At 42.8% G+C, this 25,599-nt stretch overlaps 1 protein-coding gene across 2 annotated transcripts; it reads right to left on the bottom strand.

The window, feature by feature from the left end:
* Positions 1 to 7,863: 7,863 nt before the first annotated feature.
* On the bottom strand, positions 7,864 to 20,073 carry LOC147887984 (uncharacterized). Of its 2 annotated transcripts, XM_087393517.1 has the most exons (3): positions 19,967 to 20,073; positions 19,793 to 19,858; positions 7,864 to 10,421 (listed from the first exon to the last, which is right to left on the bottom strand). In XM_087393517.1, exon 3 carries the CDS (start codon positions 10,408 to 10,410, stop codon positions 7,918 to 7,920), a length of 2,493 nt encoding a protein of 830 aa, XP_087249643.1. In that variant the 5' UTR covers positions 10,411 to 10,421; positions 19,793 to 19,858; positions 19,967 to 20,073; the 3' UTR covers positions 7,864 to 7,917. The 2 variants fall into 2 exon arrangements, with proteins under 2 accessions (XP_087249643.1, XP_087249644.1); XM_087393518.1 differs by lacking the exons at positions 19,793 to 19,858; positions 19,967 to 20,073 and adding an exon at positions 13,955 to 14,061.
* Between the last annotated feature and the right edge of the window lie 5,526 nt (positions 20,074 to 25,599).

Genomic DNA, 25,599 nt, shown 5'->3' with positions numbered 1-25,599 from the left:
TGGCATTTAAAGTTCTCAATATGATGCATGCAAGTATAAAATATAGTAGTGTGTTGTTACAACAAGACAATCCAGTGTTATCAATGGTGTTGATATTGATGCTAGGGACTTAGGTATTTCTCTTACTCATTGACAACCATACTTTATTCAATTGGAAGATGTTCACTAGATTCAATTTCCAATACTTGCCATAACTGTTGTCGCCCAATTTGTTGCTCATGTCTAAGAAATATAATGTCGTCATGAGATTTTGTCAATGTTTTGTGCTTTATTATTGGAATATACACTTGAGGTTTGAGGCTTTAAAACTATAGCTTTTAGTGTAGGAAACATGCATGCAAAGATAGACCTAAATTATGATCAAGATATTCTTAAACTTGCTCCAAATAGTGTCAAAAATTGGCACGAGTTGTATTCTGGCAAAATGTGCCAAATTTATAAAAAATTATTTGCAAATGTTCTCTTTGATGTGATGAACATGGTGCTAAATATTTATTTTTATTCTACTGTATTTTGATTAAGGTATAATGAATTCTCTCTAAATTATTGCTTGAACGAGCTGCAATGATTGCACTTTGTATAATTATGCCAAAATTTTATTACTTAGTCTCATGTAATGTTCCAAAAGATGGATCTTTTAGTGGCTGAAGTAATACTAAAAATCACACTTAATTTGAGTCCAAAAAGACAAAAACCCACCTTGAAAGTTTGTGGAAGAGGGAAAAAAGAGACCTTCACGGTTTGAGGAGCATGTGTAATTGGGCTTTAGGAATGAAGATGCTCTTAGGATAGAATTAACCTATCCAAACTTGGGTTCAAGTACTCTTACCTAATTGTGGTTGGGTTTAGTTAGGTTAATTTGAATTTGGTTAATATTTAGTCAAGATTTAATTAGGTTTACTATTGCTAGGTATGGTAACTTTAGAAGATGATGTGGTCATTGTTTAGTCCCACATGTCACCCTTGGACCCCACACCCTATGTGCCAGCATATGCTTTGTAGTAACCCTCACTTAGACATGTCTTCATTGTTAGATCTTACTACATGAAAAACATTTACAACCTCACTCTCAACCTAATATGAACACTTTGATCTCACATGAAATATAACATAAAATATTAAAAGAGAGTTAAAAAGGTTTACATTATCAAAGACTTGAAGCTTCCTAGTATTGACTCAAAAACATAAGACATAGGATCGACTTACAACTCACCCCTTGCTACTATCACCACTGACATGAGACATGACTCAAGATTTAATCTTAAGAGTCTAATAACTAGCAAGAACAAGTGTTGCACTACAGTAAGTGTTAGTGCAAGAGCACATAGTAGAGGTTGACTCTCATGAAGACACTACAGTTGCCCATCAATTTTGGACTATTCGTCCAATTTCTTTTTGAAGGATTCATCTTGGTCATTCATATCTTTTGGCACAAGGAATTCGACAGTTGTGACAAACTCCAAGACCAAATGCCAACTAGAATAGTAGGCCCATAGTGTCGTTTGAAGCTTGTGTCTCCAACATGGAGCCATACATCTTCACATTACAGTGATGATATTCCATTCATGGCTCTGGATGAGATCCATGAGTAAAATAGAACCTACTTCGACCTTTTGTTACTAAGGGGTATGTACCAATACAATTTCATTCTTGCCCAGTTAGATATCAAGATGAACAAGCTAATTGCTGGTATATAAATAACGCAAAGATGTGACAGAGGGCCAATAGACCCAAAATGAGCTTTTATGTCATATGAGATCCTTTCAACTTTCTGGCAAATCCCAAATGGGAAACCCAAGAAGGGTTATGAAAAAAAAGTGGTGAGAGCCACTAATTAGCACAGTGGTGTTAGTATAGTAAGAGGATGTCCATAATAACCTATCAAGGTAATGAGGATGATGCCTGCATATGAATTATTTTCTATTAAAGTGGCAAATGCTAAGACCTTGCAATTGGCTTCAGCCTTCATAATTGCGACAGAAGTGGGAGACAATGTTACATGCATGGTTCCATAACCATATCTTTACACCCAAGAATGGGTAAGGTTACCCTTTCAAGTGGAATTCATATGCAAATGTTGACCATGGACCAAGCTGACTATAATGCAAATTACATCAAGCATCTTTAATCCATTGACTTGCTAGGATGAGGACCATATGTAGCTAGTATCGGCATCTATATGTGCAATACGAATGTAGCTATTAATTGCTCCATGATGGGTACTTGATGATCTATATGCTCTAGATAGATATAGAAAATTAGAAGAGTGATGTATAATCTTCAATTCGTTATATTGGATAAGGTGTGATCCATGTTAGGACATGCAATGGCCATGTCCTAAGGAGGTAGATAATGGCCATAGCCCTAGTAAGGGAAAATATTTGATATTGAAAAGCTATTGCCCACAAAGGCTATCAAGCCAAAGCCAAAGGCCAAAAGGGAAAGCATTTGTTTAACTTTGCATTAAACATGTGACTAGTGGGAGATATCAATAGCCTAGCTTGCCAACGGATACACTTATGAGAAATGGGAAACATTGAATTCATGTAATTACATATGAATGGATAATCAAGGGAAAGTTGAACTTGAAGGAAAATCCATTGTTTATGAGATGAAGACTAGACCCTTCATTTGGGGAAAACTAGACCTAACTCACCTACTTTGGTTATATGGGAACTGAGTTCATTTAGTTCGATTACATTGGAACTAAGTTACTGAGTTCATTTAGTTAAGTTACAATGGAGCTAAGTCCATCTAATTTGATTACATGAACTAAGTTCAATTTGGTTACATTGGAACTAAGTCATCAAGTTTTGTTACATGAAAAACCACAGATTGCTAGATCTATGTACCCCAACCATGGCTTACTAAAACCATGGCTCATCAAATCATGATCCACCATGACTTTTCCCACCAAAACCATGGGAGCTAATGGCTTTGACCACCAAATTAAGGGCTATCAACTCGTGTGCTAACTAGATAAGATGAATTAACTAGTTAGCCAAGTTGTGTGCGAATCAACTCGTGTGCTAACTAGATGAGATGAATTAACTAGTTAGCCAAATTGTGTGCCAATCAATGAGTCATCCAAATGCATAAGACCAACTACTATAAGTTATAATAGATATAATACTAACTACCAATCAAAATGTAACCAAGTCAATTCAGTTATCCCCAAACTATGGTTTTACAAAACCATGTTCCCAAACCATGGTCACCAAAACCAGGTGCCCCTAGCTTGGTGGGCTCCCAAAAACTGGTGGGCTAAGTAAGAAACTAACCGAGTTAGTTTCCAACCCAAATTCACCTATCACAAGAAGGCAGCCCCTATTAACTTGGAGAAGACTCTACCCATGCCATATCATCGAAATGCTACAAAAAATGAACCTATAATTTCCCCGCTCTTCCTTGCTTGTGGGTGCCACTTCCTAGCACATTTTCATGAAGTGCCACAAGCCCATATGCTCACCACCACCTCTTCTTCCACCATGAAAGTTTCATCTTGCAAGATTTTAGAGCTTGGAAAGTGCTTGGAATTGGAGGAAGCTCCTTCCTCAATTTCACCCCTCTTCTTAGTCTCTCTCTCCACACTTTCCATGCCTGGGAAACGAGAAAATCTGTGGGCATAACTCTTGGAGGCGTCTTCATCAAGATACAAGGGTTTGTTGCGTGCTTTCTTGCATTTTACTCTATGTGGAGTACTGCAAGTCATGTTGTCAAGAAGACCTCGTTGAAGGAAAAAAATCCCTTGCAATTTCTTTATGTTGAGATCCTTGTTCTCTCTTTTTAGAGGTAGGATGACTAGGGTTTCTTCAATATAGGATAAAGATCTTTTCATATATTTTCATGCTAGTTCTCTTGTTTTTACATGTTGAGACAACCTTGAATCCTAGATGAACATCTAGATCTTGTGGTTGTTGTTTCCCTTGGTGTGCTTTTTTTCCTTGGATTGTATGAAGCATGAGACATGGATGATGGAGTGAGCAGTTTCCTTACAAACATGTTAAGCCGTGTGTTGAATTGTTATCTTAAGGTAGAATTAATGGTTATGTTTCAATTACTACTGAATGAAAACATTGCCATATGCATAGATACATCATGAAACATTACCCATGCATATCACTTAGAGTGTATGTGTAATTATGAGCTTATGAAACAATCAATTTTTGTATACTCATGATAACTCATATAAGCCACATGGGTTATTAAGGAGAGTGGGTACAAGCCATTTTTATAGCCCGCCGGGGGGGGGGGGGGGGGGGTAAATAGTTGACCTAGGTTTGATCCTAGGTGAGCCAACCAAATGGCAACCGCCGACTTGGCTAACTTGCCAATCGACCTGCCAAGTGCTGAATAGCTTTCTGGTTGACAAGCAGGCTACCAAAGTGGTTGATTGTCACGTGACACATCCCAACTTGGCTCCTCAAATTGATGCATCTCAGCTCATCATGGACACTACAATCCCTAGTTTGGCTACACAGTGGTGTAGAGACCAGTGTGTGACCTGTGAGTAATGAATCTAGGTGGGGATGCCCATGGCATAACCTATGCTAGATCTCTAAGGGGAAACCTAGCTGGAAAGTAGCCGAATTGCCATGGCTGAGCCAAATATCCAATCCTTGCGGGGCCATCCACTCCATCATGCTATAAATGGGATCCTGCATCATTCAGTTGAACAAAGAAGGGAGACAAAGTTGAACCCCAAAAGGGGCGAGTGCAAGAACCAACCACTCCAATCGAGACCCCTTTGCAGGGCTGCAAGATCATAAACGTCATCTCCAAAGCGGAGGGGTATGCATGTATCCCAGAACTCCCTAGGCAAAGGTCTCTCAGGATGAGACTTCGGGTCTGAAAACTGAGATGGGTCTCCTAAAGAGGCCTTCTACGAAAAGGCTTTGTCCTACAGATGGGCGAAAGACTAAGGCTGCGTGGAAAAGGTCGCGGCTTGAGAGGGGGGGGGGGGGGCTCTTGGGGCTCTTCTTGCCCAGAGGCTTCGGATTTGGGGCAAGGGAACATGAAGATGAGTAAGAAACCGCTGGCCCTACCTTAGCGGAAGGAGTGGGGGGGAAGGAGGACTAACAACCCAAGGGCAGGTGGTAAGAGTGACAATATATGGAGGGAGGGAAGGAGTTAGGGGGGAAGAAGGAGGGGGCGTTGTGGGGGGAAAGGGGCCCCCGAAGTGGGAGCAATCTGAGGCCGCCTAAGGAGCAGGGGAATAGATCCGTGGGTCGACTGACGTTGACGTTGCTGAAGCCCACTACTCCTATTGTTGGATCAGCTCTTGAGGGTCCTGACTTGCTGACGCTAATGAATCTGCTTGCGCATTAGTGAAAGTCCCAATTTCCTGTGCACGGGGCGACCCACTACAGCCTCCTCTGCATGCTTCCCCTTGGGCTAGGGAGGTGCCTACTTCCCCTGAGGCTGAGGAGTGGCCTCCCACTCTGCCCTCCCTCGCTCTTGTTGCCTGGCTCGACGTTTTCGCTGCTTCAAGGCATTCTTACTGGGTTTCTTCCACTTCACTCTAGACCAGGCCCCTTTGGAAGGCTCTATCTAGCTCCAACCGCTGATTTGTCCCATGCTGCACTCCCCCTAGGCGAGCAGTCCGTTGCTTTAGGGCTCAACTGATGGGAATCCCTGCTTTGACCTGTTCTACAATCCCTTACCAAGTGTCCCATTCGCGTGCACCATAAGCATCGCCTTGGCAAACTTCAAATCTCCATCCGCTGTCTAAACTCGCCACCATCTAACGTCTCTAGAATCCCCTCCAAGAGAGGCTCGGAGCACTCCACAATCAACCTGAGCTTGGGGACCCCATCATCTACAACCACTGACGGGGCCGTCTAAGGAGTCGACGCCATCACCGTGCCGAAAGCTCCCCCAATGGAGTGGAGAATGGACCTATACTCCTTGGGGAACCTAGGGAATCGGGGAAAGCGAGGTACGTGATGGGTCGACTCCATATCATCCACCGTAAAACCGGGGTACCAATGGATAAGGTAAATAAGATACAAACCCAGAAGGATCGGGCTTCGCTCCACCAGTGAATGTGTAGTATCGGGGGAACTCAGATGGAGAAGGAAAACCCCTTTGCCATAGATGGTAACCTCTTGAATGTGGTCCCCATCCAATGCTAAGTTTGCCATGTATCCAATCACCAACCTGGCTCCTAGTTGACATGATGCCAACTATCCTACCTACCAATGCCTTGTCCTAGAGTGATTGTACAGCTTTCTTCACCTGGTGTTTGTCCTCTCGAGAGAGAACCTTAACGACTTGGGGAGTCGAGGGTGCTACCATGTGAGCCCTCTGGCCAGATTAGCGGTCACCACCAAGATTCGAATCTTTAGAAGAAAACATAATATTGCGTTGCAAGAGGAGGGAAAAGAGAAAAGAGGGGGCTAAGAGAGGAAAGGCCCTCTCGAAGGTCCCCGGAGGCTGGCTGAGATGGAGTAGGTAGAGGCCATGGGGATGCCTTTACCCCATGTGTAGGGGACGAGCTACTTTTACATGGGGTAAAGGTTGACCAATGGCTTCTACTGACCGTCAAAGTAAATTGGGCAATGAGGGTTAATTTTTGCAAATTTACCTTTGATGTGATGGGCTAGTGTGGAAGTTTAGGACACATGAGCATGCATGACCATGATGTGATTGGCGAATTTGGAAGTTCTTGACATGGCAGCCATGTCACAACGCCTGCGACCCACCACTTTATGGATTTTAAAGGTACTTGATCGAACAGCTCAGATTGTCTCTCCGAGCCCCAACGACATTGACGAGCCAGCAAAGAGAGCTCCTAGCAGGGGGGAAGAAGGCCCAGCCCTCTAAGAACCGCTGCCAAGAGGCTCTGAAAAAAACAAAGACACAGCCCGCCAAAAGGTCAGTTGTGCGTTGCTCCAAGAGGGACAGCACCAAAAAAACTGAAAGGAACGGCGAGACACCTCCGACAAAACCCGAAGAACTAGATGAAGAGGTAGCTCGAAGCTGTCCTGAAAGGGAGAACTTCAAAGCTGAAGAAACCCTCGAAAGGCACCTGGGGGGCAGCTTAGAGCGCTGAGAGAGCGCACCACTCCAAGGAGGCCCGGCCTACCCATGGGCAGCACAAATCGAAGCAGGGGGCTGCTGGCCAGCCTCCTAGGTACCAAGGGGGGGGGGCTGAGGCCTCCTGGCTGCCAATGCCAGGAGGAGCAGCCGACAGGCCCACGCGGGGCCGTGTTAGACAAGAGCCCCAAATGGGGACTCACGGGCCCGCCTAGGTGCGGGCTGAGACACTTAAGGTGCGGGAGGGGGCATGAAAGAAACCGGGGGGGAGAAGCTGTGCAGTGGGGGGGGGGCAGGAAGGAAGGGAAGGCGAGGAAGATAGGAGGGGAGAAGAAAAGAGGTAGGAGAGGGAAGCATAGCGAGAAGGAGAGCAGCTGACCTCGGACTCGAGAATGCAGAATTCTTTTGCTACTATGACAAGGAGACTTGACAGCTGGCTTGCTTATATGACATGCTCTGGAAAAACTTACACAAACCAATGTCCACTCTTAGAAAGCAAGTTGATTGAAGGTGCTACAAATTAAATAAAGGCTGATTGTTGCGAAATTAAATTCTCAGGTAGGTAAGGAATGACAACATTAAAAGGGACCTCACATGACATGTTCAGGATTAATCTTGGTCATCAAGAGATTAGCCCAGTACCAAAATGCTTCGGTAGAGCAAGGCTCCTTGAGCAGGACACTGAGCAGAAGTTATTTTCGGTGAACTCAACCCAAAAAAGAACCTCTTTTTTAAATCGTGCCTCTAAATTCTCCCTTTGAAATTGCATGATGCCCCCTTGCCATGGCAGCTTGATCTGCACTATGGCTCATGTGTAGAAAAACAATTGGAGACTGCTCTCATTAAAAGGTTCATGTAGAAGGGTGGCCGTTTAATATTTCACTTTACACTAGGCATATTCATCTCACAACCATTCGTGCAGATACGAGTCGCCAATTGTGTCAACCTCGAGATAAGCTCATTTACAACTACTGCATCAGGTGCAGATGCCTTCTGTTTGATTACACTCAGAAAGGAGTAAATATCAGATGGAGAATGGCCCTTTACAATCATCTCCTCGATTATCAAAGAAAGTTTGTCTGTGTCACCCACTGATATCAAGCAATTGATCAAAATCTTGTAGCTGATCAGATTCAGATCGCAGCCCATGTGCTGCATATATTGGCACACCTTAAAAGCTTCATCAGCTTTATGTAGCTTGCCAAGTGCTTTGAGAAGACCATTGAATACAAAAACATTGGGAGTACAGCCTCTTTTCACCATGTCTTCAAAAAGCTTGTAAACATCGCCTATTCTCGCCACCTTGCCAAAGCTGTGTGCTAGGATCCCAAACACGACAACATTTGGATTTAGACCCTTTATAACCATCTGCTTCATAAGCAGAAAAGCATCATCCACCCTACCTCTCTTGCTTAACCCATCAATCAAAGTGCTATACGTAACCACACTAGGATCATGACCCTTTTTCTCCATCTCTTCCAGAATCTTGAAGCCTTGATCTACTTTGCCTGCCCTGCAAAGCCCATTTATGACAGTATTGAATACAATCACATCAGGCTCACAATTGTTTCTCTTCATAATGTCAAAGGTCTCACATGCCTCAGTTACTCTCGCTACTCTATTCAAAGAAACGATGAGAGAAGTGTAGGTAACTTTGTCAGGTTCACAACCCCTCTCCTGCATTGTCCTAAATAGTTCATACGCTTTGTTGACCTTACCAGCTCTGCCTAGGCAATCTATCATGGTGTTAAAAGCCACCACATCCAATATAATGCCTTTTCCAACCATTTCGTCAAAAAACACTTCAGCTTCATCGAGTTTTCCTGCTTTATTGAGAGCATTGAGGAGAGAACTATAAACTACAACATTACAGATTTCACCTGAAGCAGACGCCTCTTGAAACAGCTTACAAGCATCATCAAACCTTCCAGCCTTGCAAAGGCCCCAGATAAGACTACTATGTGTGTAACTATCTGGAGGATAACCTCTGAATTTCATTTCTTGAAGAACCTTTACAGCATCATCAATATCTCCCCTCTTGCACAGGTCATTTATTACAATATTGCAATTGATTAGACTGTAATTGTACCCATCTCTCAACATTCTTTCTCGAACTACATTCAATTCCTTCTCCAAACCTGCTGTACCAAGAGCCTCAACAAGGAGATCATATGTGAACTGATTTGGTCTCACACCCTCATTTCTCATTCTGTCAAATAATTTCGGAATTTCAGTTAGATTACCTTTCAATTTGAAAGCCATGAAAAGGGCATTGAATGAATCAACCCCAGGGATACAACTGCCCTTGTATATGCACTCAAAGACTGAGCAGGCTTCATCTAACCTTTTCTCATTGCCGAAACCTAAAATCAAAGAATTATATGTGGCCAGACAAAATTGATAACCCTTTCCTGCCATCTCCTCATAAAACCTAAACGCATCATCCGTTTTTCCTGCCTTGCAACAATACTCCACTAAACTCGTTAGCGTTACACTATCAGGATCCAAACCCTGCTGCTGCATTTTGTTGAAAAAATTCCATGCCATGTCTAATCTTCCAGCTTTCCCAAAGCTACAAATGCAAATATTGTACACCAGTTTGTCAGGCAGGACTTCGTTCTTTTCCATGTCCTCCAATAAACACATAACCTCTTCAAGTCTACCAGCCTTGCCTAGAAAATTGATTAATGTTTTGCAAACAGACAGGACTACTGGGTGTCCTGCTTTTTGCATTTCTTTGTAACAAATCATGGCTTCATCTAAAAGATGTTCCTTTGCAAGTGTGTCCACTAAGGTAATGTACAGAGAAAGTTCTAGCTTCACCCCAAGATTTCTCACTATGTATAAAGCATCCACAGCCTTACACCACATTTTTTCATCACAAAACATCTGAATCAATGCAACAGCTGTGTGACGATTCATATCACAGCCTGCCTTTTGCATTGCCAAAAAAATATCAGGAAAAGCCTCAACAAATCTACCATGAATTAAATTCAAGATAAGAACGTCATATGCCTCTGGTTCGTGCTTGAATCCAGTCTGCTGCTCAGCCCACTTGAAAAACTTGAGGGCCAACTGAGCATCCTTTTGATATTGAAGGACCTTGGTTACATAAAATGGTCGTAGGTTGCTGCATATTTTGTCAAGCGCTTCTTCAATGTCAGGTCCCCACCTCCCCCCGCTAAGAATCTGGCATACTTTTTCCACAAATGACATGGCGGGCGTACATACACCTTGGCTATAGGTCCCAGTTGATAATAATGCATGACTGCCCAGCTTTTGCTGCCACTTTCCTGGGGTCCTATGCCTATACCGTTTGATAATCAAACTGCCCACTATCATGGCATTGAAGAGATGACAAATCAGCAACATTTAGAGGGTATCTGCAAGAAACAACCATTTTTTTACCTGTCAGATGAATGAAGAACTGGAATAGACAAGGAAAATAAGGGGAGGAGAAGAGACCAGAGAGGAGGCTTTAAAAAAAAATAAAATTGCACTACACTATTATCCTCATACAGATCTTGCTTTCACAAAACACACTTATAAATTGTTAATATTTGAAATTCATTTGATACCGAATAGTCACTCCCCTGTGTTCAAGAAAATGTGTAATGTGTAATTCTTCTGGTGAACAGTTGTAAAAACTTTTTGTGAAACTAAAAATGAATGCCCTGTGAGTGGTCCATTCACAAGTGGTTTGTACTCATTGAGAGAAGTTGCATAAGCATTCCCATCAATATGGCATGTGTCAAAATCGCCACGTTATTACATACATGCAGGAGTGTGTACCATCTGGTAAAAGGTTCTAGACAGCTTCTTCTAGCATTTCCACATACATGTAGACAGATCCAGAAGTGCCACATTATTATGTACATGTATGCTAGAAAGTTCTAGATAGCTTCTTCTAGCATTTCCACAGACATATAGATAGATCCAGAAGGATGTGATCTCTTGATAATTACCTTTTTTTTAAAAAGTGAAACGCCGCTCTGGTTGCTTACAAGAAGCTAGCCCGTCATCACTATTTCACAATGCTCTCTCCATCAACCATGGCAATAAAATTGTGCTTTGTAATTTTCCCTCATTGTTTTCAAACTTTGCCAACATTTGAGCTCTACTGAGCACTCCATCTATATGCACTAAAGAATAAAGTCATTTCCCTCATTATATTGGTGCCACGATCTAAAAGCTTGAGCCAATTAGGGCCTGTACATCCAACCGTAACTTCTTTCAGAGGATGAGTTTGGGCACCATCTAGTCTATAGCCACATTAGAGAATAGATGGATCCAGGAGCATGCCCAAACTCATCCTCTGAAAACAAACCACATGGTCTCATGACAGTCACAACTTAATCTCACTCCCTCTCTTGCACCCCAACTTACACACAGGGTAAATCGATCAATTTCATTTTCCCATTACACCAGTTCATTTTTGTTGATCACATCTGCTGGATCCATTGTTGAGTAGTTCGAGCAATACTTTATAGAGACTAGATGGATCCAGGAGCATGCCCAAACTCATCCTCTGAGAACAAACCATAGTCTCATGACAGTCACAACTTGATCTCACTCCCTCTCTTGCACCCCAACTTACACACAGGGTAAATCGATCAGTTTCATTTTCCCATTACATCCGTTCACTTTTGTTGATCACATCTGCTGAATCCATTGTTGAGTAGTTCGAGCAATACTTTGACAACACTTCGATAACATCTAGGCACCATTACCGGACCTCTGAAATATCATCTGCAGCTATAGTTTCTTTGAAGTCAGTCCAATCACCATCAAATTCCAGATTTAAAAAAGCCCAGATCGCAAAAATTTATACCTTATATACCGGTAACATGCATCATTCTTACTGTGAAGCTTTTGTTCCTACATGCTTCTTTTGGAATCTGACCTCACTTCTATTTTCCTGCCTAGTGGTGTTTGATATTTGCTTGCTTGCTAGATTTATAATGTGTGGTGGTTCTTGTGGTCTACAGACTCGGACTCAGGCAGCTCATCTCACAGTGACTGTGATGCTGATGATGCTCAATCAGCAGACAGGCAGTTTTAAGCTTTCTGAGGGCATTTTTTAACAGAATATTGGAGAGATGCCACATCTCTGGAGAGAATAAGCAAGCTCGCAATTCAATGGGATTACAGATAAATTACATGCTGAACGTCTTTCAGCAGGGTAGATGCATGCAGCATTTTAAGTCCCTAACTTTTTCTGCTTTCTTGATGACATGCTGGGCCTTTCCTTATGACATATTTCAATTTAAGATCTGATTTTAGATTCCCTTTATCATAGGCATGTTGAAAAATGACCTTCCCAGCAGTCTGCAAATATTTACTATATATATATATATATGACACGACCCAGCACTCCTGAAACCTCTGACCCACAAGCAAACATAAGAGCACACCAAACATGAGGAATTTGAGCAGGCTGCTCACCACCCAACCATGACACCTACGGGATACAATCCCGAATTAGGAGGTGTCCCAAGCAAAACCTCACCAACCTAGTGTCCCATACCACCAGGTGGCGCCTAGAGGCCTTGGATCTGCTGCTGGCCCATGGGCTACGCTAAGAAGCAGGCGCGCGTCCACAACTCAATCCAAGATCAGACCTAGCACTAGAGAACGAAACTAGCTGAGCTAGTCTTGTGTACCCTAGTACACGTCAGATACTAATCCATGCACATGACATACGTCTCCTCCTCTAAGAACTCACTCTTGAGTTCGCTAGAAAACCTAGGAATGTATTATGGAGGTTAGGTAATGTCTCCCATGTTGCATCCTCCTCAACATGATCCTTCCACTTGATCTTGTATTCCGTGATAGTGCTATTCCGAATCTGTCTTTCACGAAATTCAACTCTCAAGTTCGTGTGGAATAAAAGTCAAGTCTGTAACTTCTATTATTTCTTGTAACAAGTTGATCATTCGCACCCAGTAACTCTTTCAATCTACTAACATGAAAAACAGGATGTACTTTATCACCAGGAGGCAATTCTAGTTTATATGCAACTGGTCCAATTCTTTTAATAACCTTGAACAAACCGCAATATCTGGGAGATAATTTTGGAACAAAACCAATACTTAGGCTCTTGGATTCCTTGGGAATACGTAAATATACTATCGTCCCTTCAGAGTACTCTTTGGGTGAACGATGTCTATTAGCATTTAATCTTGGGCACTTCTAATAGACTCTTTGGCAAACTGCAACATTTCTTGCATGTCTTGCAAGAATGTCCTTGCAGCATCATTTTGAATTCCCTTGAACCCAACGATAACTAGTGACTTAGGTTGAAACCCGTACATAAGCATAAAAGGGTTGTAACCTATACTTGAATGCTTTGCATTGTTACAAGAAAATTCGATCATGGAGAGAAAATCTTCCCATGAAGACCGTCTCTTAGAAACATATGCTCGAAGCATATCTTCAACCAATTGGTTAACCTTCTCCGTACTGCCATCAGATTGTGCATGATCTGAGGAACTGATACTTAGAATAGTTTTCAACTTCTCAAAAACAAGTGTCCAAAAGTAAACTCCCTGTCACTAACTGTCAGAGGGCAAACCATATAGCTTAAACAATCGGTCCACAAACTCGTGAGCTAGCTGAACAGCTGATATGGTTGATCTAGTAGGTAAGAATCTAGCCATCTTTGTTAGATAGTCAACTATGACCCAAATGGAGTCATGACCCTTGCGCATTCTAGGCAAACCTATAATAAAGGCCATGGAAATACTTTCCCATTTATTACCAGGGATTTGCAATGGTTGTAATAAACCCGTGCTTCTAAGGTGTTCTGCCTTAGAAACCTGATAAACTCAACAGCCTACCACATAGCTTTCAATAAATGCACGCATCTTAGGCCAATAAAAGATATGTTTCACAAAGGACAGAGTCCGATGTATACTTGGATGTCCACCATCATGACACTCCCAGAAAATCTTGGATTGAAGATCCGAAACATCTGGTACACATATCTTTCCATTATGGGACAGCAAGCCGTTCCTAATCATCCACTGACCTCCCACTGCCTGTACTGTAAGTGGTACGATCCATGAGTCTTGGTCAACCATGGAGCTCCCATCCTGGATCTTCTACCAATAAGAACTGAAATGACTATCAGTAGCGCAAAGCCCTCTCAAGGATTGAAATAGGTTTAAGGATATTTCCGTAAATGACATTTACAAACTTGAATCGACTTAAGGCATCTGCCACACTATTCATCAAACCCTTTCGATAACGTATTTCAAAATCAAAATCTTGCATTAGCTCTGTTCATCTAGCCTTCCTTCCTCTCAAATCCGACCCGTCACACACATACTTGATTGACTAATGATCTGTCAATACAAGAAAGTTGAAACCATACAAGTAGTGTCTCCAAACCTTTAGATTATACACAACTGCATACAGTTCTTTTTCTAGTGTGGGCCAACGATATTGGGTGTCGTCTAGCTTTTTACTTTCAAAAGCTACAGGTTTGCCCTCTTGGAATAAAGCTGCCCCAATCGCAAAATCACTCACATCGGCCTCTAAAACATAAGGCCGGGTAGGATCGGGCAATGCAAGAACAGGGGCTTCCATTAGTGTGCTTCAAGGTTTCAAAAGCCTTGTTCAATGCATCATTCCAAGAGATCGGCTAGGTAGATCTGCGTCCATGACCTTTCAATATGTTGGTCAAGGGTGCCGTGATGTGCAAATAATCACATACAGACTTTAGTAGAAAGACCGTAAATCCTAGGAAAGAACAAAGTTGTTTCACTGTCTAAGGGATGGGCCATTGCAAAACCTTCTAGATACGATCTAGATCAATGTTGGTACCTTCATCCTAAGTAAATGATCTCCTTCTTCATAAAGAAGTCACATTTACTCATCTTGGCATAGCGCTTATGCTGTCTTAAAATAACTAAGACAATCCGGAGGTGTATAATGTGATCCTTTAGCGATCGGCTATGTACCAAGATGTCATCTAAGAACACAACAACGAATTTGCTCAAATAATCTCTAAACAGATCGTTCATCATTTGCTAGAAGGTAGCAGGAGCATTGGTCAAACCAAAAGGTAATACGAGAAACTCGTAGTGGCCATACCTTGTACAGAAAGCGGTTCTATCTATGTGTTTAGCATAGATACGGATTTGGTGGTAACCCGTACACAAATCAATCCTAGTGAAGCACTTCACTCCGGCCAATCGGTCTATTAAATCATTTGAACAAGGAAGAGGGTATATATTCTTAATTGTCACTTCATTCAATCGTTTACAATCCACACACATCCTCCACGAACCATCTTTCTTCTTTCTTTAAAGGACAGGTACACCCCAAGGTGATTTACTTGGGTGAATATAGCCCATATTCAGATAGTCTTGTAGCTGTGAAGCTAACTCGTCCTCCTCGAGTTGGCTCATCCTATAAGGTGGAATACTAATAGGTTCAGCCCTAGGTACTAGATCTATGCGATGATCTACTACCTGTTCTAGAGGTAAACCTTCAAGAAGTTAGGTAGGGAATACATCAATGAAATCATCCAACAACGTTCTCAATTCTCGGAGTTCAAACACGCTTAAATCATTTTTGTTATTAACAGAGATAACAAATGAAGAAAGCGGGATCAAAACACACTGATACACATCATAATGGGAAGTGTTTATTATATTCCGAAGCTGCATCGCAGATACAATAGGTCCCTAAGAAGAGGGAATATTATCACATTGAATACAAAATTGGGTGTCCGTGTCCAAAAAAGAGAGTATATGATCTTTTCATCCACTCTGAATATCGTGGGTTTTAAACCACTCTATTCCGATTAATTAGTCCACATGTTCCAAGTGCATGACATAGCACGTGCTGTGTAGTCTTGAATCCGGATAGAAAGTTTATTGACCTTACGATCCCAAAACTGCTTTCCAGTTGGAAGCTGCAGCTCGTAGGTATGATCGCTAGGTGTCGTGGACAGCCCCATCCTCTGCACAAGTTTGTAGTTCACAAAATTGTGAGAGCTTCCTGGGTCAAAGAGAATGTAAACTCTTTGGTCCCTCACTTCGCCATAAGCTCGGAAAAGGTCATGGGGGCCAAATAACGAATTATTAAAAGTGCAATTACAAGAAAGTGGGTAGGTAATGACATTTACAGAAATGCCTATCATCGATGCTTGGTTAGCTCCCTTAGCTTTGGTTACTTGTCCTACATGGAGCTTTGGTTTTGGCACTTGCATTTGGTTCTTGCGCTTAGGACAATCATTCCGAGTGTGGCCCCCGCTCCTTGTAAATAAAACAACGTCCTTCTTTCTTTAGCTTAAGTGTGCGTAGGAAACGGGCTCGACCATTCTTCGTCTAAGTCGAATTCTTCTTGGAGGCGTTGTCAACTGACTTCGACTCCCCTGTACCAGTTGTTGACTGGAAGAACTTTCTCTAGTTCTTCCCACTCGTGTCGGCAGTAGTGGTTCCCTTTGCGCTGGCCATAGTATCATCATAGATGCGCGCATAGTTCATGGCCTCTTGCAAAGTGGTACACTTGTTGTTCTTGATTTGAAGCTTATACAAGTCATATAAACCATCCACAAAGAAGCCCAATAAGGTGACGTTGCTCTAGTCTGCAAATCACGAAACTTCTAAAGATAGACTTCAAAAGTCAAATTCAGCTTGGACATATCGAGGGCCTTGAGCTTGCCTACGATATCATAATCCTCCTCCTTTAGGAACTCTTTCCTAAAGACCTCTTCAAATTCAATCCATGTGGAGGGCTTCGGTCATAGTTCCTTCCACCACAATAAAGCCTTTCCTGATAAATACCCTGCTTTAAGTTACATCTTCTTCTCATCAGGATAAGGGTGAACCTGGAAGTGTACTTGCCACTTGTGCAACCAAGTGTCAACCACCTCCTTGGTCCTACATTTATGATCTCCAGGATAGGGATCTGGTGTAATATTTGGACCCAACACTGAGGCCAAAGCATCAACATGTGTGAGTGCTTGAACAGTGCTGGTCAAAAGTGTGATAGAAGCCTGAATCCCTTGGAGTTGCTGCGTCAACCCCGTTTGATTCGAATTAACCAGCTCAAACTTCGCGTCGAGAGCGGTGGTGAATTCACTGAAAGCAGTCTTCGTAATCAAATCATTGTGGAGACCCTGGTCATCCCCTCCGTGGTAATCCATGTCGTGATCACCCTCTGTGAGCCTGGGTTCTACTGAATCAGCCATGAAGAAATCGGGGCAAAGGAAGCACTGAAGGAAAAGTTGGAGAAAAGAGCAACTTTAGGAAAGAGGAGGCAGCCGTGGAGACGGAGTCTAGGAGCAAGTAGTGAACAAAACACTGCCACGAGGTTGCGCCAAGAGGAGAAAGTGGCAAGGCTAGGGGGTGATGAACTGATCCGAACCGATGACTGCAGTAGACCAGTCCTAGCTGACAGGATCTAGTAGAGATGGCAGCTGAGGAGATGGTTTTGCGCGCTGTAGTTTGGGCTGGTGAGTGAAAGAAGACCCCAGCACTCCTGAAACCTCTGACCTGCAAGCAAACACAAGAACACACCAGACATGAGGAATCTTAGCAGGCTACTCACCACCCAACCTTGACATCTATGGGATACGATCCCGAATTAGGAGGTGTCCCCTCAGAGCCACGAGCTGAGCTACTGGCACGAAGTCCCAACCAGAACTTGACCAGCCTAGTGTCCCATACCACCAAGTGGCGCTTGGAGGCCTTGGATCTGTTACTAGGCCTTGGGCTACGCTAAGAAGCAGGCGTGTGTCTACGACTCAATCCAAGATCAGACCTAGCACTAGAGAACAAAACTAGCTCCCATCGGCTCTCTGAGAATCGAGCCTCTGGGCCCCTTTTATAGACTCGGGCCCAATGCGCCAAAAATAGTAGAGACCTCTATCTGGTTCGTACCCTTGCCACTCAACCCGAGAATCAAGCCTGCCTAGCCCTAAGCCTCCCCAGGCTACCTGAGCTAGTCTTGTGTACCCTAGTACATGTTAGATACTAATCCGTGTACATGACAATATATATATACCTTTGTAAGACTCTATACCACTCTTTCCTACCCTTCCATCTTAATGTGCCCAAATGTTATTTGAGAATGTCGCATCTGAGAGATGCTGAAACGTTTCAGAGTGAGCTTCTTAATTGGCCCTCTAACAGCAGATGGCACAGGAGTGCATCGACAAGAAAGCTGATAGGGCAGTGCATTTGCTTGTTGAGGTGTGGTCTTGATACAAATGCTTCCTTGGGGAGTCACCTAATCCAGATGTTGGGAGTTTGCTTGAAGCAAATGTAGTATCAGCAGACTGCGTGAACCAAGTATGTTTACATGGGCTGCAATCATTCTAGCACATGTCAAGTCTTGGACAGCAGAATTGTGCTATATCACATGATACATTCAAGCGTGAAACCAAATGGATATATTCTTGTGGCTGTTGCCAGTGCAGACACCCACAGTAGGGGGCCAATTGATCCATGACCAAATTCTTGCGAGTGAATTAGAGTCAAGACATATATGTTGGTAAAAATCTCATCAATGTGTACATTAAATGTGGGAGCCTTCAGAATACAGGGAGGGTTTTGACAGACTACCACATCAAGATGTGGTGACCTGGAATTGAATGATATCAGGATAATTTTCAGCATGGGAAAGGCAGGAAGGCTCTTCAAGTTTATGAGCTGATGCAATGTGGAGGCAATTTGGCAATGCCAGATGTGGTGACATGGAACATTGTGTTTGCAAGATGTGATTGGACTCACCTATCAGGACTGATTGTTTTGCGATAGCCTTCAAAATACCGGTGTCCCTCCTCATCTTGAAAGCATAGCAGCCCTAGATGCAGGGAAGATATTTCACACCGAAATAATTGAAAGCGGTATCCAATTGGACGTACTTGTTGCCAACAGCCTCATTGACTCTCAGGGGTGGGATTTCTCAACGTCAGAGTGTGTGATTTTGCCCTGAGGATATTTGTGACTTTATCCTATCCAGCATGCTGATTGTTTGAGCTTTTGTTGGCAGAGGAGGTTTCCTTACTGCCGGACCATTTTTTAATTCCCATGACTTCATGAGGGTTTCATTCATCTCCACCCCATTAAGTCCAAAATTGTCATAAAGTCTTTTTTAATTGCATTTCTTCCTTATAAATTGTAGACGACTATCAAGCAAAGTCATGACTTGTGTGGCTTCTGGGATAAGGGGGATAAAGAATGGGGGTCGATCAATCATGATATAGTTGACAAGGACTCCATCTTTTAGTTGGCTCCACTCATGCGACACTTGAGAAGCTGCAGTCCAGTTTGTAGTTCGCAATGTACAAAGGTCCTTTGAGCCTGTATGCTTACACTTTCTTAGATGGGACCCTTGCCAGCAGGAATATCTTTAGCATGTAAAAACACGACCTGTTCTTGCAATCTCTCTTCAACTCCATGTCGAGGAGGGCTGATGGGATTTACATGTTTCGAGAGCAGTAAGCCTCTCAACCGGTTAGTGACGAGCTGTAGGTTTGCTGCTCCCAAATTTGGTTGAATGAGGCTGAATCGGTGCTGGCCCTTGTATCAAGGAGTGCATCTGTGTAATCAGGGTTGTACAGCTTGTTCATGAAAGTAGAAAGCACCTCTAAATAAATGTGTGGTATGGTTGACAACGAGCCGAATTGTGGTAGTTTGCGCGAGCCTTGCAGCAATTAAGAGCATGACAAACAAATTTATTGTAAGGAACAACAAAACACACAATACGGCAAGAGGAAGGGAGGAAAGTGGCGCACCATTGGCAAGGAGGGCGATACACAAGCTGGTGAACGTGATAGAGATCCAAATCGAACACAGCAACGCTGTACGAGTCACAATCAAGCTGTTGTTCCAAAGCAACAAACCAGTCGCAACTTGTAACTTGTGCTATATTCCAAAACACTTTCTAGAAACATTTTATACACACAAACCTTGGGCACATGCTATGTTTTCCGTTCCCGGATTTATGGCCACATGCTTGCCTCAGTATATTGGACCTTGCTGGATTTACAGGCACATGCTCAGGGCATGTCCTGTGAGATTGATGGCAACATTTCATTGGTTGCCAGATCCTTGCTTACCGTTACCTGCCTGTGCAATCCAATTGCACCACTAGTAAAGGGACTAGTACCAACAACGTTTAGACCAAGCGGCTAAAACGTGTGCTGATCGTGAGTTCCATCCCTAGGGGCAGCTCAGGATTCTATCTTGGTCGCCCCATATGGGGGCGTTGTTGGCACTTTCAATTTCTGTACAATGCAAAAAGGGGCTAATAAAGAGGCCGGTGCCTTGAATATATCAGCATCCCCATGTTTTCTCCATGGAAAGACCCAATAAAAGGCCTTATGACATGGGAGGGGTTTTGTGGGAAATTGGATTTCCCATATGCTGAAAGGGGGGTTTTCCTAGGAATTTGGTGGGAAATTCATCCTATATAGCAGGTTGTAATTTCCCACCTTTCCCTGAAGCATTTGACCTTGGTGTATTTGTGGGAAAAGATATAGGGCATCCTCCTTACGACATGCAAAGATGTCCACATCATAGGAAACTCTAGAAATGGTGGGAAAATATTACTTTTTTCCATGTTCCCATTTCCCACCATATCACTACCCCTAAAAAGGCATGAAAATGGAAAATATGCTTATGCGTCAAGCTGTTACGTGTGGCACAATATTGGCCCACCAAAGCCTTTAGTATTGGGTCTTTAGGTTTTCCACCAATTAATTTTTTTTCTCTCATTTTTAAAAAAAGATTATATTTCTCTCGATGGTCATTCATGCCATGCCCTTACATTTTGAAAAAGATTTAAAAATCCATAGGCACAACCCCTTATACTATGAAAATGATAGGGGTGCACAAGACTAGCCCCTTTACCCTAGAAGATCCTGATTCACTACTTGAGCTTCTTGAGGTGCTAGACCTAATGGGATCCTTGTTAATCATCACAGGAGGCAATCTAACATCTGGCATGCCATGATCAATATCCATATCTTCATCACTATGCGATTGGACTTCTTATTGTTAGCCCGACTAACAGTTCTCCTTAGCAAAACTCATCAGGGTAAAAAGGGTTTCTCAAAATTATCATAAGACTGCACACAACATACCTTTCCAGCCCTTGCAGGCAAGATCGGTGAGAACATCCCCAACGTGTCAACAATAACCAAAACACAACTTACAAGATAAACCGAGAACGGTTGCATATTGCAAAGAAGACCACCCTCTGCCATCCTCCAAAAGGTATTATGAAAGGTTGCCATCCTAGTTGGCCCGATAAAAGGGATGGGCCGGACACTAAGGCCAGGTTTAGACCACCCGCCCCAATAGCTGAGGAGGAAAAAAATGCTAAGGTGTTGGGCGGGTGTGGTGGTTCACACCACCAATAGTACAAGCTAAATATTCTAGCGTGACATTGAATGTCAACAAATTCTGATTGGTCTAATGGATACAAGAGATTCTTTGAGCTAGGTGATGAAGGTTCAATACCTAGTGGCAATGATTTGTAGCCACCGACTGCGAGGGTGGCTTAGACAAGAATTTTCTTGTTGGACGTTCAGGCCCTGCTCTATTATTGGACCACATAGGCCAACAACAACCTTACTCTTCCCCTTTTATTTGTGTCCGGGCGGGTGGTATGAACCCACCCTAATACAAAAGATTTTGTGCCCGGCCCATGAAGCCCGCCATCTCCATGGCCACCTCCTCCAACCTCTACATGGTTGGGCCATTCCATCTCCTCCAACTACTACACCAATCACACGTTGGTGACATAAATTAGCAACAACCAGATGACCTCCGATTGGTGTGAACCACCATACCCGAAGGCCATCGTCCAATTCTATTTCCTCCTTCATGGGTGGTCTGAACCCACCCTTAGACATGGACAAGCTTACCGAAGGCAACATGGACATGAACCCCCACCCATCCTCCAAAAGGTGGTGTGAAAGGCTCCTGTCCTAGTTGGACCAATAGGAGGGACAGTCTTGGACATTGACACAAAAGATTTGTATCCGACCCATGAGAAGGCCGACCACTCCATGGCTAACTCCTCCAACCACAACATGATTGGCCCATTCAATCTCCTCCAAATGGCTACTCCAATCACACTTGGTGACATAAATTAGCAACCTGATGACTGTAGGTGATGTGAACCACCACACTCGGTAGTTATCCTCATGTTCTATTTCCTCCTCCATGGACAGGCACATGGTGTGAACCCAGCCTAGGGTTAGCACAAAGGACTCGATTTTGAATAGTTGCTAGAATCATTGTTTTATTTACCTTGTTCTTTGGCAAATTGTCCAGTGTTCATAAATCACAAAACTTGAAAATTTGCAGATCTTTTAGCTAAAATATAACCAAATTGCATAAAATTTTGTAGATTTTAGAAAATTAAGAAAAAAAATTTATATGGCAAAAATGAAAATGTTGCAGGTTCATTGTATATAGTTTACAGGTTTTCTGTGAACACTAAAACTATCCAACAATGATAAAGTCTGGTCTTCCTACTCCAGTGTGCCCCTCATCAATGAAAGAACGAATGCGCACATGTTCTAACTTTGTCTACCTTGCGAAGTAGCCATGGCTCAGGCGGTTTGAGCATTCACCCACCTAAGCTGGCTCCCTACATTTGATTCCCTTGAGAAACTCCTCTATTGCATCTTAGTGTAGGATGCGGGAGGTTGGCTCCTTGTACTTGGCCATTAGTTTGAGTGGTGTGTTAGGGGAGGGGGGGGGGGGGCATTGAAATAAAATTATGGCTACCTTGACCGCATCTTTGCATTTGCAAGATGCATCTTGAACTGTCACCCCCTAATGGTAAATGTCCTTTCCTAATGGCTGAAAAGCCAATGAAGAGGATGCTTTATACGCTTTGTGTGTGTGTGTGTGTGTGTGTGTGTGGTGTGGAGAGAGAGTTGTCACAACAAAAAAAGTGTGTGGAGAGAGAGAGAGAGAGAGAGAGAGAGATGAAAAGACTTTTGAATAAAACTAATATCAAATAGTACCTATGAGTTTGTCGAAACACTAAGAGTGTTCTTCTATGTGTGTGCATGTACATTATTGGCAAGTTGTGTGGATGGCCTCATGAACGTAAACGATGTCACCATTCAAATAAAAAATATTTAAATGGTGCTAAGTCACTTGACATAATCTTTATTTTTACATAATTCTCTTTTAAGGCCAATCAATAGATCACTCACTCATAATAAGTCTCAATTCATGATGTCGTCCATCAAAGAATCTGAGACCTTGATTATGCATGCAAAAGTAAAGGAATATAGACATCTTTGCATTCTCATCATGCCATATGTCCAAATTTTGACCATTGATGATGTGCCTCTTCTCATTTTGTCATACATGTAATAAGAGCTAAAAAGTTAGCTTGTGGAGTTAATAGTTGAGTGCCCAAAAATCATTCACTAATTCATGTGATGATTTGAAAAAGTTTGTGCATGGAGACACAATTAAATGCTAGACACATTTCATGAAACCCTAAGTGACCACTATTGTTAGTGGTTCTCCAAAAGACTGAAAAACACTTACATATATCCACTCCTGGGGCAATGGGAATGCCAGGGTCCGGACTTAAATCTGACTAATGTTAGAAAAGGAAGAGATAGTACAAAACATGCAAATAGCCGAGACAATCGTAGAGTAGAAATATTACATATAGTTTGTATTACAGCAGATAGCTACAACAACCACCATGCAGGAGGTGATGGCCCGCTTGTAACAACATCCGATGGTATTCCGACCTTAGTTGGATAACAGTCAGAAAGTCCCAGAAATGATGTGGTGGATAAGGCCACTACTACATGCTGTTAGGGACAGTTATAACTATCCCTATAGTTACAAAAGTATCCACTACTTGCAAGGGTGTATCCCACAGGAGTTCTGCCAAAGATTGGCCATACACAGCCATAGTAACTTCCTCTTTGGAGTACTGAGCATCTTCCAACGCTTGAAGCATGTCTTGCTTTGTCTTTTCTACCTCATGTTGGCTGTCGTGCACTGCTTTGGTGCGCTCTTCTCTGTAGTGAAGGATTACCTCCGGGGTTTTCATACCCATCTGGCCGACAAATTCAAATAAGGTAGCAATAAACGGTCCTATCTTGGAATGAGCATTTGAAGCGCTCAAATCCTTTCTGGCTATCTCGATCATAAGCCGTGAGTGGAGCAGATGTGCCCATGATATCTTTGTTCCCTTCTCGGCTGCACTCAGCATAGCACAAGAATCTCTACTCATAGTATTTGTCTTTACTAGCAACTGCATCCTTTCGAGATACCAAACAAGCTGCTGGCGCCTTTTCAAATCCTAAACATTATTGATGAAAAAATACTTCTTATGTATCTCTGGTGGCCCAAATTCTTTCTCCATGTTAGAATCGACATCCTTCTTATACACAACCTCCTCGTTGATGATGGGAAGTTGAAAGACCTATGCTATAATTTCAGGGGAAACCATGACATTCTCTGAAAGCATACTCGGGGGGGTCACTTGAGAAATGTAAGTATACCATGAGAGTTCAAAATGAGGAATATTTTTATACTTAAAACTTACAGAAATATATTTATAGTAGGGGTAATTTTATGCACTGTCTATAAATTAACAAGTAGGGTTTATTTATTCCCGAATTTCCCTTAAGTTATTTTTGTAATAGTGTCTCATGTTAGCATTCCAATTAGCCGCTGCCTGATTTCATGAGCATTGGGTAAGCTAGTTGTGCATCGTGAACTATGTAGTATCCATTGAAGCTTACGTTGGGATGTTAGAGAATTCCTTCCTGGTGGCTTTCCAATAACTGGACCGGGTGGCTCGAGTGGTTTGCAAACCATTGAAGAAATACAACTCAAAGTCTTTAGTGGTCAAGAAAGGGTCATTCTTATGGCAAGGGTCTTGCTCACCTAAGTGAGCACCAACATGGGCGGTGTGGTGTTTCCACACCAAGCGGAAATGATTACATTGCCAACTCTCACATTTATGACAACAAAGTTGAAAAGCCTACATGGTTTAGGCTAGAAGACTATTGATTTGTCCATCAGAATTCATATCCTCATGTTAGAACATTGGCGATGTGCCATGTGGGCATCACACACACTTTGGCGCTTCCCAACCTTGGGTGGGCATTGGTGTGTAACCACCCTCACCATCTAAATACCTCCCAAGGTATGCGTTACTATATACCAATCTACCAAGCCTAAATGGATTATTATAAAGCATTCTATATAGATAGTGATATGGGACTTGGCTCCATGGCTACTCCAACTCGGTTGTCTGAGCTTTGCCTTAAAAACTCCTCCCACAAGCCTAAACTTGGCCGCTCTCGCTCAAACACCTCGTCTCTCAGCTTCTTCCTTTCTCAATCTTTAGCATCCCTTGTGTTCAGCCCAGGTCATCTGCTCTTCAAGCTCCACTCCACAACACTCCTCCAACCTAGTGGCCTTTGCTTCACAAAATGGCTACTCGATTAACACCTGCTACTCATACACAAGGCTCATTGACTGGCTCTACATCTTGGGCATGATTGCTAATGGGATTGTCTCCCACTTCGAGTTGCTCATG

Source organism: Dipteris shenzhenensis, chromosome 22 (genome assembly GCF_047967505.1).
Source record: "Dipteris shenzhenensis isolate YYH24624 ecotype China chromosome 22, Dip_SZ_1.0, whole genome shotgun sequence".
NCBI lineage: Eukaryota > Viridiplantae > Streptophyta > Polypodiopsida > Gleicheniales > Dipteridaceae > Dipteris > Dipteris shenzhenensis.
This window is presented reverse-complemented; position numbering and strand designations above follow the sequence as displayed.